At 42.1% G+C, this 17,093-nt stretch overlaps 1 protein-coding gene across 1 annotated transcript; it reads right to left on the bottom strand.

Annotated features, from left to right (window-relative positions):
* Nucleotides 1–373: 373 nt before the first annotated feature.
* Nucleotides 374–17,047, bottom strand: fggy (FGGY carbohydrate kinase domain containing). The gene is made up of 16 exons (XM_026197134.1): nucleotides 16,311–17,047; nucleotides 13,815–14,007; nucleotides 13,619–13,730; nucleotides 13,404–13,555; nucleotides 13,242–13,330; nucleotides 12,875–12,990; nucleotides 12,674–12,802; nucleotides 12,018–12,121; nucleotides 11,825–11,932; nucleotides 11,683–11,744; nucleotides 11,467–11,608; nucleotides 11,069–11,143; nucleotides 9,403–9,523; nucleotides 6,165–6,259; nucleotides 865–926; nucleotides 374–740 (listed from the first exon to the last, which is right to left on the bottom strand). The coding sequence occupies exons 2-16, from the start codon at nucleotides 13,992–13,994 to the stop codon at nucleotides 653–655; spliced, it is 1,635 nt and encodes a 544-aa protein (XP_026052919.1). The 5' UTR covers nucleotides 13,995–14,007; nucleotides 16,311–17,047; the 3' UTR covers nucleotides 374–652.
* Between the last annotated feature and the right edge of the window lie 46 nt (nucleotides 17,048–17,093).

The raw sequence follows: 17,093 nt of genomic DNA on the forward strand, positions 1-17,093 counted from the left end.
TACCTGATTTCATCTGTGTGGTATTTAGGTGTACAAACTAGATTCCAAAAATATTGGGACAATGTACAGTTTTTCTCTGAGAAACTCCTTTCTGATATTGCTCCACTATTGTTCGCTGCTGCATTGGGGAAATTGGTGATCCTCTGCCCATCTTGACTTCTGAGAGACACTGTCACTCTTTTTATATCTTTTTATATCCACTCATGTTCACAATTGACCTAATAAGTTGCAGATTGGTCCTCCGGCTGTTCTGTTATATGTACATTTATCTTTTCCGGCCTCTTATTGTTACCTGTCCCAACTTTTTTGGAATGTGTAGCTCTCATGAAATCCAAAATGAGCCAATATATGGCAAGATATTTCAAAATGTCTCACTTTCAACATTTGATATGTTATTTATATTCTATTGTGAATAAAATATAAGTTTATGAGATTTGTAAATTATTCCATTCCTTTTTTACTCACAATTTGTACAGTGTCCCAACTTTTTTGGAATCGAGTTTGTAGAAGGCTGAACCCTTAAGTACTATCAGTATTTGTGCGTTCAGTGAAAACATTTCCTGGATGAATGAAAACCTGGTGTTGTTTATTATCTGAAGCAGTCTTCAAGGATCTCAGTGTTTAATCTTGCTCTTCAGAAAGCATCTCCGCGTCAAACAGCTTCGGCCTCCATCAGCTCCACACACTCCTTCTGATGATCATAAAGCCGCAGAAACACAGCGTACTTCCTCCTGTAGAAGCTTTACACAGACCAACATTCAGTCTCACTATTACAGACGCTGATGCACACGAATCCTGAGATATGAGTGTATTGTACTGACACAGAATAAAATAATGAAGCATGAACTCATCATTGAACCTTACCTCTGGAGTTCAGGGTTTGGTCTGATAACACGCCCGATTCTGCTCATTCTCCTCATTGCTTCCTAGAAACACACCAGAATGTTCCTTTGGCAAGTCACATTTATTCCTAAAGTGCTTTATATAGTACGGATACATTACAGCAAATATTGGATAATGGATTTGTGCATCAAGTCTTAAAATGACAGCAGCCTCATAACTTCTGCTCTCGGTGTTAATCATTTTAAGAAGAATCACTCACTGCTCTGAATTCAAAACTTCTGTAGCTTTCATCTGTGTATATTTACTTCACAGTCATACAGTTTCACAAGCATTGTAAAGTACTGTCTATTTCATCTTCATCTTTGTTATATTGCATTTATTTGTGCTATTGCTTGTCATTTTATTATGTACTTCACTTGTCTTCAAGATTCAAGATTTTTATTCGTCACAGACACTTAAATACAGCATATACTGTATAACCAGCAGTGAAACGTGAGTCAGGTCCGCTCCATGGACAGTGCAATTATTAAAGAAAACAACACAGATGAAAATACACATAAACATACAGTATTGTTCAAAATAATAGCAGTACAATGTGACTAACCAGAATAATCAAGGTTTTTCGTATATTTTTTTATTGCTACGTGGCAAACAAGTTACCAGTAGGTTCAGTAGATTCTCAGAAAACAAACGAGACCCAGCATTCATGATATGCACGCTCTTAAGGCTGTGCAATTGGGCAATTAGTTGAATTAGTTGAAAGGGGTGTGTTCAAAAAAATAGCAGTGTGGCATTCAATCACTGAGGTCATCAATTTTGTGAAGAAACAGGTGTGAATCAGGTGGCCCCTATTTAAGGATGAAGCCAACACTTGTTGAACATGCATTTGAAAGCTGAGGAAAATGGGTCGTTCAAGACATTGTTCAGAAGAACAGCGTACTTTGATTAAAAAGTTGATTAGAGAGGGGAAAACCTATAAAGAGGTGCAAAAAATGATAGGCTGTTCAGCTAAAATGATCTCCAATGCCTTAAAATGGAGAGCAAAACCAGAGAGACGTGGAAGAAAACGGAAGACAACCATCAAAATGGATAGAAGAATAACCAGAATGGCAAAGGCTCAGCCAATGATCACCTCCAGGATGATCAAAGACAGTCTGGAGTTACCTGTAAGTACTGTGACAGTTAGAAGACGTCTGTGTGAAGCTAATCTATTTTCAAGAATCCCCCGCAAAGTCCCTCTGTTAAAAAAAAGGCATGTGCAGAAGAGGTTACAATTTGCCAAAGAACACATCAACTGGCCTAAAGAGAAATGGAGGAACATTTTGTGGACTGATGAGAGTAAAATTGTTCTTTTTGGGTCCAAGGGCCACAGGCAGTTTGTGAGACGACCCCCAAACTCTGAATTCAAGCCACAGTACACAGTGAAGACAGTGAAGCATGGAGGTGCAAGCATCATGATATGGGCATGTTTCTCCTACTATGGTGTTGGGCCTATTTATCGCATACCAGGGATCATGGATCAGTTTGCATATGTTAAAATACTTGAAGAGGTCATGTTGCCCTATGCTGAAGAGGACATGCCCTTGAAATGGTTGTTTCAACAAGACAATGACCCAAAACACACTAGTAAACGGGCAAAGTCTTGGTTCCAAACCAACAAAATTAATGTTATGGAGTGGCCAGCCCAATCTCCAGACCTTAATCCAATTGAGAACTTGTGGGGTGATATCAAAAATGCTGTTTCTGAAGCAAAACCAAGAAATGTGAATGAATTGTGGAATGTTGTTAAAGAATCATGGAGTGGAATAACAGCTGAGAGGTGCCACAAGTTGGTTGACTCCATGCCACACAGATGTCAAGCAGTTTTAAAAAACTGTGGTCATACAACTAAATATTAGTTTAGTGATTCACAGGATTGCTAAATCCCAGAAAAAAAAAATGTTTGTACAAAATAGTTTTGAGTTTGTACAGTCAAAGGTAGACACTGCTATTTTTTTGAACACACCCCTTTCAACTAATTGCCCAATTGCACAGCCTTAAGAGCGTGCATATCATGAATACTGGGTCTTGTTTGTTTTCTGAGAATCTACTGAACCTACTGGTAACTTGTTTGCCACGTAGCAATAAAAAATATACTAAAAACCTTGATTATTCTGGTTAGTCACATTGTACTGCTATTATTTTGAACAATACTGTAGTTATGTAAGAATGAAATAAAAGTAAACAATAAAAATATAAGAATAAAATATAAAAAAGATGTATATTGTAGAAATAAAGATAGAACGCAAAATAATGTGCATGAAAGCAAACTGTATTCTTAAATATTAATATACACAGGGATGTACAAGAAGCAAATGTGCAAACAGGGTGACGCCTCTTTCACACAGTAATACCAGTAAATTGCCATAAAATTACCGGAACGACTTTACCGGTAAATTAAAAAATGCGCTGTTCACACAGTCAACGACATTCCGTCTTTTTTCCGGAAAAGCACCATTCACACATCCATTCCAAAATACCGGTAAATTCTGTGATGTCATTAATCTCTAAAAAGCTGCACTTGTATTTTTAAACATGGAGGGTAATACGTGTTCAGTATTTCTGTTGACGGTTTAATTTTTTGTTTCAAACTTTAGTATTCATGCAACTGCTTTTGTTACAGAGACATCGTAATAGACGACTGGATTAAATAATTATACTCACCATTAATAAAACACCCGATCCTGTCGGGAGCTGACCAATTTAGTGAAAATCGTCTTGAAAGGATTAATAGCACAATGTAGTTGCGATTGTAAATTGCAGTCTGTAAGAAGCACTTTGCAGAAAAGGTGCGTTCACAAATGTAGACTATGCTGATCCAAATTCATATCAGATAGTCTATCAGCGCAGATAAACAGTTCTGCGTTCAAATTGAGTTCAAAAGATGTCCCAAAGTACCAGAAAAATGACCATGAATGTGACAGAGGGAAATAGTAAAAATATATTTGAATTATTTACTAATAAACAAGTGTTTTCTGAGTCCGTGTCCCAAGGATGAAGTTGCCGGACTTAAAGCTTTCTATAGATGTATTTATCATGTCTGTGAGGCATGTATTCGCTGAGTTTCGGTTTATTTTTGTAAGCTCTCCTGTTCAAGACGAGACGGCAGAAAGCATCTTTATTTTATATTTCTTTATTTTACATTATGATCGTGCTGGCAAATATATGTCCCAAAAAAGCGTGCTTTATCTTGCACTCTCCGCACAAAATATTCGATATAGCGCACATGTATCTGGGTTTAACTTTAAAACATTGTTACATGCTGGAACTGTTTTATATCTTTAGATTTTATTTCAGACAATTCGTGGTGATTTGAGAAGGCTAAACTGATTAAACACAGGCTATGATCAACTCTCTCTGTGCTGGCCGCTTTAAAAACAAAACTTATATGCCTGTTTAACGATCAAAAACTGCTCCAAACATACAAAACTGAACTATTTTAATAGCTGAAACGGTATAAGCTGTTTTGGGAGAATTGGAAAAAAAGAGGGGCTGAACATCCTCAAGTGAGATGCGGGGCAAACCGAAAGTTGATGCCGAATGTCCAACACTCTTCTCCACTGCTCCGACTTCTCGTTTGTCCCCTATGTTTTTTTCCCTTTGTAAAAAATAAAATTAGTTAAAAAACCTAAAGCTATTATTATTATTTTTCATTGTGTTCGGCCTGGTGAGCCGCATGTGATTTCATGACGTTCCGCAGGTCGAGATCCACTGGTTTAGAGCTACAGGATTTGTGGAGTAGCAGGATCCCCAAATAGATTGACAAAAGTCATAATAGGAACAAGAAACACTTCCACTACTACTTCGTTTGTGATGGTCGTTTATTTTTTAGATATTAAGACGCAATGTTTTCAGTTTATTGATGACCTGTCTTTGTCCTGTGAATGCATTGCTCTCGGAGACAGGTAACAGTTATTTTATCATACGTTACTGCATCACTAACAGTTTCTCTCAGATGACGACAAATTTCTTCATCCGCCCGGATAAGGAGAAGCGCTTTAATTTCACCGTCGCTTCAGTTGGATAACATTTATTTTATTTTATTAAACAGTGCGTGAATGCGTCACATTGTTGAGATTGGCCCGGAGTAGACATCTTACGTCACCGCGTTCTGAACTCGTACGTGCTCATTCCGGTAATTTTCCTTCTGCGTTCACACACAGCAGCATTCCGGCAATTTACTGGTAATGTTACAACTTCTCATACCGGTAAATTGCCGGAACGAATTTACCGGTATTTTTGAAAAGATTCTGTTCACACATGATCTCTTCACGGCAATTTACCGGGAATTTTCCGGAAAAGTCTGTATGTGTGAAAGGGCTTAATGTGTCCATGTGTGGTAGTGAATGAGGAAGATCTTACTGATAAAGTGAACATTAAGTGGAGGCATGAGGATGTTAAGAGGCTGGTCTTGAGATTAATGTTTGATCTGTATTGTAGTCATGCCGGTATTAGTTTGTGTTGTGATCCTAAATTGGAAATGAGAATTTAAAAATTTCACTGGTTTCTAAAATATTGGTATCTTAAGGTTACACAGGTCAAAAACAGTGAAATAACAATAACTTATTTATATATGATCTGCTGGCCTGACCGATCCTCAGTGTTGAGCCTGAGCCACTACCCCATGAACATGTGCTGGTATATGCCTTCGGTGGGACACGTCAACTCAATAATCTCAGAGATGTGCTTTGCACTATATGTCCATGTGTGAAGATTCTCCGAAACTATTCACCAAGATGACAATTAAATTTCAGATGGTGTTAAAAGCGTATTATTAATGCTAGATCAGCCGGTGCATGCGCAGTCCTAGCGCGTTTCTATAGCAACCTATAGATATAGTGTTTCTATAGCAACCGGGAATCTAACGGCTGCTGCAGTGATGACTTTACTGATTAGCGATTGGCTCTTTTATTCAGGAGGCGGGGCTATATTGAGTGTTGTCTTGGGTATTCTGTACTCTTTGACTGAGAGTGTGTGCAGAGCGGCCTACAAACTCCTCATGAATGCTACATTTCTCTTCATTAGATTGAATCTTCATTCATCCTATCTGGTCTATAGTCATTGACAATATTCTGTCAATTCAATAGTCACCTGTAACAAGTTGAACTGTACTGTTCTGTGTTTACCTGGTACTAGTTTAAGTGGTAGGCTACTACTGACTCACTATATATTTGAGATAGTAGTGCTGGTTTACGAAGAGGCACCACACAGGTAATGGTCACACACATCAAATCTGTCTCTTCACATGAAATCCTGGAGTGGTGTGTTAGTGAGGGCTGTACCTGTATGGAGCTGTAGTCAGATGAAGCGCAGGCTCCGATCACAGCGGCACCCAGCAGCACGGCCTCTCGCTCCGCTGGCAGAACCACCGGCAGACCTGCACACACACACACACACACACACACAAGCTTCATAATGTGCACTGAACCAAGAGATCGTGTGTGTGTGTGTGTCTGAAACACTGCAGGATCACTCACTTCTCTTCATCTGACTGTGTCTGAATCAGGTGACTTTGGTCACCCAGAACTAGCAACCACCCAGAACACCATAGCGACTGCCTAGCAACCACATAGCAACACCCTAGCAATGAACCAGTTGGCAATGAACCAAGCAAGAGGAAAATTAATGGCGAGTGCAGTCTGAATCTGTGAAAAGGAGTGTAGAAATCATAGAGGTCTGAAGATCCCCCAGACAAATATTGCCTGTTTGAGGAAGATAATCTACTAGAGTCAATAATTACAGAGTAAAACAGAATAAAATCAAATGTAACAATTTATTATCAGTCAGTTAAATATGTATTCTGCCAATTACATATCAAATTGAACCATATCAAATCATAGCATTATAAAACATCAAATTGTCAAAGAGTATCTAAGAGTAAAATATGCAAACCTGACCTTAGAAAATACATAGAATGAAGTGAAGAGACACACACCACACTACAGTCTTTCTGGCTACAGAATCGCCCCGACACCGAGAGGCCAACTCCTTTGCTCTGCAATCACCATCTCAGTTTCACCTTTACTGACAATTTGAGGGAGCAAGACTTTGGGATATGTGAGGCACTGGTAACACCTTCCAGGAACCAAAGACCCAATTAAACATCTGAGCCTACCCTGAAGGAAGTCAAAGAAGCAGTCAAAACTGCAAGGCCAAACTCAGTGGAGTACTGCTTATAAGGTCTATAAGCAGTGCTCAAGGCTCCTAGTGTGTCTCTGGAGGATCTTGAAGGTGATCTGGTGAAGAGAAAAGGTTGCTGTGCAGTGGAAAGGGTGGAGGGAATATTGAAAGAAGAGGATTGTGGCCCAACGTTTAACTGAGTTCCTCCTAAAGAATGCATACAGACCCCTCAGTACAGAAGGGGAGAGTCCCAGCGCTGCCTGGAGCAAACATGAATAGTGACCGAGCTGATCCGAGAGGCAAGAGAAGCAGAGGAGACCTTGGAGCACTCTGGCTAGATCTATCACATGCCTTCAGTTCCATCCCACACAAGCTCATCAAGACAGCAATGACAAGACACCATGATCCAGAGATGATTAGTATCATAATTCTGGACTATTATAGTGAATTTAGGTTAAGAGATTCTTCAAGGTCACTAATATCATCACGGCACTGGTTGGGTACAATCTCAGTGCCACTCTTTGCATTAGCCATGAACATGATTGTCAAGTCAGCGGAGGTAGAATGTAGAAGCCCAATGTCTAGATCTGGTACTCGGCAGCCCCCCAGAAGAGCATTCACAGATGACCTAACAGTGACAGCAACATCTGTTTCTGGCTGCAGATGGCTTCTTCGAGAACTGGAATAGCTCACTGCATGGACAACGATGAGTCCAGGTTTCTAGTCATGAAAAAGGGGAAAAGTGGCTGACCAGTTCTGCTTTACATTGGGAGGGACTCATCCAACAGTGACAGAATAAAAACAGTCAGGAGTCTGGGCAAGGTCTTCGACAATTTCCTGAAGGACACAGCCACAATGCAACCAACCAGGAGTGTTTTGACTGCCTGGCTCACCGTGAGAGATAAATCTGGGCTTCCAGGAAAGTTCAAAGCCTGGATATATCAACATGCAGATCTGCCAAGACTGCTGTGGCCTCTTCTAGTGTATGAGATGCCAATGACAACAGTGGAAGCTGTAGAGAAAACTATCAATGAGTTCATCTGGAGGAGGCTGGGGCTCCTTTACTCTCTAAGCAGTATTGTATGAGCATTACCTCGAGCTTCAGCTTGCTATCAGTGGCCTAGAGGAGTTCAAAATTACTCAAGCCAGGGATGTTATGATGTACTGATGAACGACTACAGGAATCCTCGTGAAGTCAGGCTCAGGTTGCTGTAGATAGAGCGGAGGCATGGCTTTGGCATAACATCTTTCTGGGGACTGAGGCAGTAAGGTGGGCAGGACTGGGCAGTTTTTCCCAACCACTTTATGACAAAAGCCATGGGAAGGAGAAGCATTAACTGGTTGTTACGTCCCTCCACTACCTGTGCTGGCTCTGTTTCCTCTATTAATGTTTGGCTGCTTGGCAATATGTTTTCATGTGTTATTGTGTGCAGGTGTGATCATTAACAAGTGGGCGGAGAGACACCCTTTAAAATCAGAGGCACTCCATGGAGAGGAGAGACTTGAGTTCTGGCATCCACGCTTGTTGTTGATCTTCCTGCATTTGTTTTTGTCCCATTGTAGATAGTCTTCCTCTTATTTTTCTGTTTTGTTTGTAATTTACTCGACTGATTAATAAATCCCCTAGATAAATGAGTCCAACTGACTTCGCGGTCGTTTTATGTTGTGACCAGTGTGCCTGATCATAACACTGGTACAGGATGAGATACGAGCAGAGGAAGAAGAACACTACAGCAAGATGTTCGGCACGTACAAGAAAAGAGTCTGGACCGGATGGGAGCATGAAGAGCCTCGCTAGATCACCTGGACAGAGCACTGGAGAGCTGAACCATTGCACATTAAGTTTCTCTTTCAGTCAGTTTATGATGTTCTCCACAGCACATCCAACCTGTACACTCCACCAATCCACACGCTTTTACTGAAACTTACTGTCCCCTGGGAAGAGCAGATGGTGGAAGCACCTGAGCGCAAGAAGGCTAGATATGCAGAACTCACCACAGAGTGCAGGAATAATGGGTGGAGAGCATACTGTGAGCCAGTCGAAATGACTACAGCAAACCATCAAAACTTCAGGTGTTAAAGGACTGCGGTGCAGAAGGGCCATCAAGAATATCTTGTAGGTTTAGTGGATGCATGAAGCTAGATCTCACAGATCACACCGGTGTAGAGAATCACATCATCCACTAACTAACCACACACACACACAGTGCTGCCATGTGATGATGTTCAGTGCTCAGACTCTGTGTGTGTGTGTGAGGGTGTGTGTGAGGGTGTGTGTGTGTGTGTGATATGTGTGAGGGTGTGTGTGATGGGTGTATGAGGGTGTGTGTGATGGGTGTGTGAGGGTGTGTGTGACGTGTGGTCTGCGCAGGTCAGTGATGCAGACATGAGTGCAGTCACCTGTAGTGTTGGCATGCGTCTGCACAAACAGGGCATTCTTGCTCAGTCCTCCACACAGGAAGAGGGTTGTGATGTCATGTCCTGCCGCTCTCATGGCATCTATGATGTGTCTGGTGCCGAGCTTCACACAACAGAGACGCATTCACATTAAAGAGCCACACAGATGGGAAATCAAAAATGACCTGTATTACAGTGTATGATGTAGCTGTCCATCAGTGTAAACAATGTGCAAAGTAATTAAACCAAAAAGTACACGATTTATAAAGTTATTGGCTTCTAAAGTAAGGAGTCAACTCTGAATCGCTGAAACGAGTCGTTATAGATTTCAAATCCATCTCTATGTACGTCACTAGAACACTTTGCATAATAATCTCCGCCTACCGTCTTGGGAGAAACTGACCTCTGACCTTTTCTAATCTCGGTAAGTACAGCAGGATTTTCAAAGTGTTTGGCCATAAAAGAGGGTTCATTACAACCTTTATTTAGACCAACAAGCATCTCCGAATCACAACGTGAAGTATGATTATGAAGTTATGTGTTTGTTTTCTCCCGAGCGTCTTATCAGTATGTGTGCTGTCTGCAGCCTGTCTGCGCTGATCGTCATGTACAAACACGTCATTAAAATGAAGTGTAACTCCGTGAATACTCAACGAAGAGACATGAGAGAGATATCTATAGAAAGCTTGACATGTCTACTTTGAACAACTTTAAACAAGTGCTGCCGAAAACAGATATCCTGTGATAAAGTCATGTCTCCCTTCGTTATATGTGACCACGCCCCCGCGCTGAACGCTCTATTCAGATTCAAACTGAAGCGCGGCTTGAATACACACACACAGAAGAAAAGCAGCGAGACTGTTCAAGTTTTTATTTTACTGTTTGCTTCACGATGAGAGGAATAAGACATAATTCACCCCAAACAGATGCTAACGCATAGTTTACCGTGGAGGTGTGTGCGGAACAACCAATCAAACCTGACTATGTCAGTTGACCAATCAGAACACAGTATGCTACCGAAAGGTGGGGTTTAAGGAAACTGAATCTTTTGAACAGCTTCGTGTGAACCGTTCGGGGATCTCTGAGAATTCAGGTAATTTTAAAATGATATTTTAACAAAATGACAATGTTTTTTAACCTTGGATGGATTTAAACGTAATGTACAGGACTTATAAACAGTGATAGGATGCTTAGAATTATCATCTTACTGGCTCTTTAACACCGGAAGATGTGATCATTTTCATAAAGGAGCATCTGTGTGAGTGTGTGTGTGTGACTGAATGTATGTGAGTGTGTGTTTACGTGTGTGTGTGTGTGTGTGAGTGTGTGTTTATGTATGTGTGAGTGTGTGTGTGTGTGAGAGTGTGTGAGTGAGTGAGTGAGTGAGTGTTAGTGTGTGTTTATGTGTGTGTGTGTGTGTGAGTTTATGTTTGTGTGTGTGTGAGTTTATGTGTGTGTGTGTGTGTGTGTGTGTGTGTGAGTGTGTGAGTGTGTGTGAGTTTGTGTGTGTGTGTGTGTATGTGTGTGTGTTTATGTGTGTGTGTGTGTGTGTGTGTGTGTGTGAGTGAGTGTGTGTGTGTGTGTGAGTGAGTGTGTGTGTGTGTGTGTGTGTGTGTGTGTGTGTGTGTGTGTGTGTGAGTGAGTGAGAGTGTGTGTGTGTGTGTCTTACAGCGATGGCCTGAAGCGTGGCGAGATACAGCAGAGCCAGATCATCCAGTGTCTGTGATAAAGTGAGACCCACTACCTGCACAAACGCATCAGTGAACACATCACATCACTAACTAGCACGTCAGAAAAGGAAGACATTTCATTTGACCAACAAAATCAAGTTCTTTCTAGGGCCACTTACATTCACCATTATCCTCATAAAAACATTGCCATTACCCATTATAATGCATTCAAATGTTAATTAGTAAGGATATTGTCCCTCATTGTAATTATTAATCCTAGAAACAGCTTAGCACTCACAACACAACATCATAGAAAGTTCATGGCAACACCCTTCAGTTCTCATCTGTAGTGTGTGATCAGCAGACGTGATGTGAGTCGGGGGCGTGTCCTGCTCACCGTGCCGCGGGACGTCTGGTCGGCCAGAGGAGAGCGGTTGCCATGGAAATCAGGCCAGACGTGCAGACGGGCCGTCAGCTGCTCTGCGTCTGCGCTCATGCTCTCCAGGTGAGCGTTCAGGTACGAGTACACGTGTGTCCCGCTGCACAGAGCAGACTGGTGAAATGAGACTGAGATCAGAGAGATGTGAGGAGGATGATTGACAGACACACACACCTGTGCTCCGCCCGCTCCTCCAGCTGCCTGTACGCCGCGTGTCCTCTCACCACATGCTCCACCTGTTAACACACGTCCCATCACTGCACAGTCTGACGCAGACTTTCATCATGATGTTGATTCTGAAGCGCTCGGCTCTCACCAGGCGTCCCGTGGCGCTCTGTCCTCCCTCATTGAGCCACAGCTCCGGCAGCATGGCGGACAGATACGGGCCCCAGACCCCGGGGACGAACAGCGGCTGTGTGCTGACCTGAGACGAACACAAACACATGCTGAGATTCAGCCATCACTCCATCTGACACACAGACACAGCCTCACATCAGAACGAAGCTCACAGCCAGGTGACATGAAGACGTGCCGCATATGAGGGCCATACGAGACGAGACGGGATGATGCTCACAGGGCAGCTGATGCCCGGTCACGTCTGCCCCCATCACCCCTGCAGAACAACCACACAAACATCTGGATCACACACACTACAGGTCACACACACTACAGGTCACACACACTACACCAGCTGATCACTCTGCTGAATCACAAACACTGACTGTAGCATAACCAAGTTTTGGTGCATGTAAGAGAAAGAAAACTCTTAATATAATTGGAGTTGAAATCTATAGATACAAATAGATAAATTGCATTATAATAAATGCTTAAACTTGTATTTTATAAGTTTTTTTCTCCACTAGTCTGAAAGAAGACATGATATGGAAGCAATCCAGACAAAAATCAACATTGACCAGTGCATAAAAAACTAAAAACAAAACTGGTTTTGTTTTGATTTTAATCTAGCGGTTTTATAGTTCACCTATTGACATTTCTCATTGAAAGGCTTAGATCAAGTGTGGTCAGTTCAGTCATGTTTATATAGATGTCTGATCTACTCAGGAGAAACAGAGTTGATGGTGGTTTGACTTCAGTAAGTAACGAGGTCAGACACTGGAACAGAAGAGGAGCTCAGCGTGAGATTGAGGAGCGTGTGGTTCTGTACCCAAGCCTCCTGCGTGAGCGTCTATGAGAGAAGCGCCCACAGCGGTGCCCTGAATCAGACCCAGATCTGCAGCCGCCTCTGCGGTCAGTCCTCGTCCCACCGGAGTCCCTGGACAACACGTCTGCTGGCCTTCAACACAACACAACACCTCGTCAGTTAGCTGAACCATACAAGCACTGAGCAGGGTTCTCTCTCTCCTACCGATTTTGGAGTAACTGTTCTCCATCAGGTCCTCCAGACCGATGTCGCTCCAGAACGTGTCGTCCCAGCCGTCAGATGGAGAATACGTCCACTTACACACCAGAGTACATAAAGACCTGCACCAGGACACACAACTGCTGTTTAGCTGCTCCATATATTCACATCACTTCACTGGAGATATTTAAACTTTAGGCTTTGTTTGATCATTAATAAAACATTCACTGCATCACTAGACATGTTCACAGAAGCCTCTGCAAATAAAAGAAATATTTCACTGATTTTTCATCAATTAAAATGACTTGGTAAAAATTCTTCTAGATATCAATCCCGATGTTGTTTTATCCCTGCAGTCTAATGAAAGGCTCACCTGCACAAAGAGCCTGTGGCTTTCCAGGACAGAAAGTCAGGAAGGTCAAAGAAGTGTGCCGCTTCTCTCCAGCAGGTGTCCCTCAGATTCTAATCACAGAATGAAGAACTCAGGATTGAAACTCAAGAAGATAAGAGTGTTTGTGGTGCTCACACTCCTCACCTCTTTGAGCCATAGTAATTTGGGTGGCTGCATTTCGGGTGACATCACGCCCCCGACTCCCAGAAGCACTCTGTGTTTGGTGGCAGTGATCCGAGAGGCTTGATCTGCCGCCCGGTGGTCCATCCACATCACCACATTCCTCTCCTGGACACCTGCGAGCACACGCCGGTCAGACAGTGTGTAGCACTCACCCGCCGGACTCATGAAACACACACCTGTTTGATTGACAGCCACAGGCAGGAAGTGCCGGTCCAGAACCACCAATGAGCAGGTGGCATCAAAGCCGATCCCTCGAACAGACTCCACATCGATGTCCTGAGTCACTCGCTATAACAACATGAACAAGCTCAACCCCTCTGTAAACAGAGATCCATGCAGAGATGTTTGGGCTGGTGATGCAGGCGTGCTCACCTTCACAGTGCTGCAGCATCTGCTCCAGATATCCTCTGATGATTGCTCGTAATGGTCTGCACACGGCTCCCATATGTTAATGGGCTCCTCTGCCATGTGTTTGATCTGACCGTCCTGCCTGACCAGAGCCGCTCGCACACTGGCAGTGCCCACGTCCACACCAACATAATACCTGCTCATGTCACCGGCTGGCCTGCAACACACACACACACACACACACACACACCTCGCTGCATGAATACACTTGAACAGATGCAGCACCATGATTATCACTGGGACCATCATCTCTGCATCTTTAAGGTGGGTCGATAACCTAAGAAGCATTATTAAAAATTCTTCAGCTTAAAAAGTTTGGTGCATCTAAAGTTGGTTTGTTCAGTCTTTATAAAGCTGTCTTTGAAACAGAATAATAATAGTAGTAATAATAGTAATACGGGCTGCTTATTGTTTGTAATCTATCTTCACACTATTGATGAGATTTATGTATCATGTTTGCAGAAAAAAGGTGCAAGAATGCAATGGAAAAGTTCATTTATTTCAGTAATTCAACTCAAATTGTGAAACGTGTGTATTAAATAAATTCAGTGCACACAGACTGAAGTAGATTAAGTCTTGGGATCTTTTAATTGAGATGATTTTGGCTCACATTTAACAAAAACCCACCAAATCACTATCTCAACAAATAAGAATATGGTGACATGCCAATCAGCTAATCAGCTCAAAACACCTGCGAAGGTTTCCTGAGTCTTCAGAATGGTCTCAGTTTGGTTCAATGTGCTACACAATCATGGGGAAGACTGCTGATCTGACAGATGTCCAGAAGACAATCATTGACACCCTTCACAAGGAGAGTGTGGTGTATCAGACCCAAACCTGACAAATTAAAGATTCGATTGGGAGCATGGTTGAAACATGAGGAGACGAATTCCACAGAAAGGCAACAGGATGTTGTAAATCAAATCCGTGTGCCAGCCAGTCTGAAGCAAGATAACCAACCAACTCTTTCACAGAACAGCTTTCAACATTAACACAATTAGATCAATTATTGACAATTTCAATTTGGAAAAGAGATTGTCAAATTTGGGGAAAGAGATGCACAACCTAACCATCACGTGCAAACCCGTGATAGTTATCATGATCACAAGATCTATGGATTGACTTACGCCACCTAGAAGACAAGACGACTGAAATTCCTTTAAGGGGACTTTTTAACCTCAAAACGTCCTTATGTCAATAACTGGCACAAAAACTTTTACAGATATTTTAGATTTAGTCCGAGAGCTCTCAGTCCCTCCATTGAAGCTGTGTGTACGGTCTACTGTCCATGTCCAGAAAGGTAAGAAAAACATCATCAGAGTAGTCACAGCTTCAATGGAGGGACTGAGAGCTCTCGGACTAAATCTAAAATATCTTAAACTGTGTTCCGAAGATAAACGGAGGTCTCACGGGTTTGGAACCACATGAGGGTGAGTTATTAATTACATCATTTTAATTTTTCTGTGAACTAACCCTTTGAGGACTCACATTCATGTTTAGTGTGTATGTGTTTGAATCTTCTAGCAGGTGTACTAGTGCAGGGCCAGTCGTGTTTCCACTGTCACTTCCGGGGCTTGATCGGGGCCCGTGAAAAGCTTTGGTCAAAGGGGGCCAGCTGGGGCTAGAGGAGGGGTTATGAACATATTATGGTGTTTCTCTGTGTCTGGAGAGTGTCAGCGAGGATCATTTCAGAAAGATAACAACACCAACATTAAAGAGTTTTTAAAATAAGTTGAGCTCAAAACTCACTTTCAGTCAGCAGTTGGTGTTTGAAATAACTTAATTCGATGTGGATTATAATCAACATACAAGGCAGAAATATTTCTGAAACTATTTATCAAATATATGACTTATTTCTTATTAGTTTTCTGAGAACTTCTCTTTGTTGGTGAAATGATGGGGTTGTGTGAAGTTGTTCCTGAGAGGCGTGTTTTAGAGGAGCTTCAGGCCCCACTGACCCGCTGGAAGCCCTGACCCCACTGACCCCACAGAAAGCGGCTACTGAGGTACAGTCAAGAGGAAGATAAAGTAAATACACAGTAATATAATACAGTATATAAGATACAGTAAATGAACATACTTCCCAAAAGGTCAATTCACTAAAATTATATATATATATATACAGTTCTTATGAAGTATTCTGATTTGAGATGGTGGGTTTTTGTTAAATGTGAGACAAAATCATCACAATTAAAAGAACCAAAGACTTAAACTACTTCAGTCTGTGTGCACTTAATTTATTTAATACACGAGTTTCACAATTTGAGTTGAATTACTGAAATAAATGAACTTTTCCACGACATTCTAATTTATTGAGATGCAGCTGTACAACATTAATCTTCTGGCAGTATGTGTGTGTCCGTGTATAGGCTCTATATATTAATATCTGAGGGTCTCGTGCGCAGCTAGCTTCTCTGTTTTATAGGGTTGTGAAGCTGTGTTCCGGCAGAGAGACTGTACCTGTGTCGAGTCAGAGCTTCAGCAGGACTTTAGTCAGTTTGAGAGTAAACACAGAACACAGTCCACATCACACGTGCCTCGGAGGATCGGCTACGGCGCTCGAGAGAGACCAAACAGAGCGAACGCGAATCGCGAACAGATCACCGAGACTAAAGCCTTCTCTGACACGCGTTTATCAGCCGGAATACACACATATATACACACCAGACCACATTACACTGTACTTCTTGAATCATATTCTACTCTAATAACCACATATCCATAACTACTAGCGTTCTAATATAACTGTAATGTATTAAAAGAGAATTTGATTTGATATTTTCAACATCAAATTATCATGTAAGAGGTTATTTACAGAAACGCGTCTCATTTGATCTGAATCGATGATGTTGATCAGTAGAGAAACAACGAGGCCCAATCACATAATGAAGCACATTTCCAGTGTGTGTGTAATCTCTGTTATCCCTGAAACACACACAGCTGACCTCAGCACATGAGCCAAAGACAGACTTCTGGACTATGATCAAGCTGAACTCATGCTGCTCCTTACTGACTCATCAAAACAGTGATTAAGACAGGGACACACGTGATGAGAGAATCGTGAGTGGACCAAGTCTGTGAAACTGACCAGATGCTGGACGGCAGGGTTTCTGACCCCACTGAAGATCTCTTACCCCTGAGAGCCTGTTAATGTTAAATTATAAACCGCTGAATATGATCGTGTCAGAAACTCTACTGTGTAAGACAGGACTCAGATATTCATTCCTTTCTTTTTACTGTGCC

Source organism: Carassius auratus, chromosome 2 (genome assembly GCF_003368295.1).
Source record: "Carassius auratus strain Wakin chromosome 2, ASM336829v1, whole genome shotgun sequence".
NCBI classification, from domain to species: Eukaryota; Metazoa; Chordata; class Actinopteri; order Cypriniformes; family Cyprinidae; genus Carassius; species Carassius auratus.

Coding starts and splice junctions, on each gene's coding strand:
- fggy (XM_026197134.1), bottom strand. CDS start 13,994: ATGAGCAGGTATTATGTTGGTGTGGACGTGGGCACTGCCAGTGTGCGA. Junction 13,556..13,618: donor TGTGGCTGTCAATCAAACAG/GTGTGTGTTTCA, acceptor GTGTGCTCGCAG/GTGTCCAGGAGAGGAATGTG. Junction 741..864: donor CCAAACCCTGAACTCCAGAG/GTAAGGTTCAAT, acceptor GTCTGTGTAAAG/CTTCTACAGGAGGAAGTACG.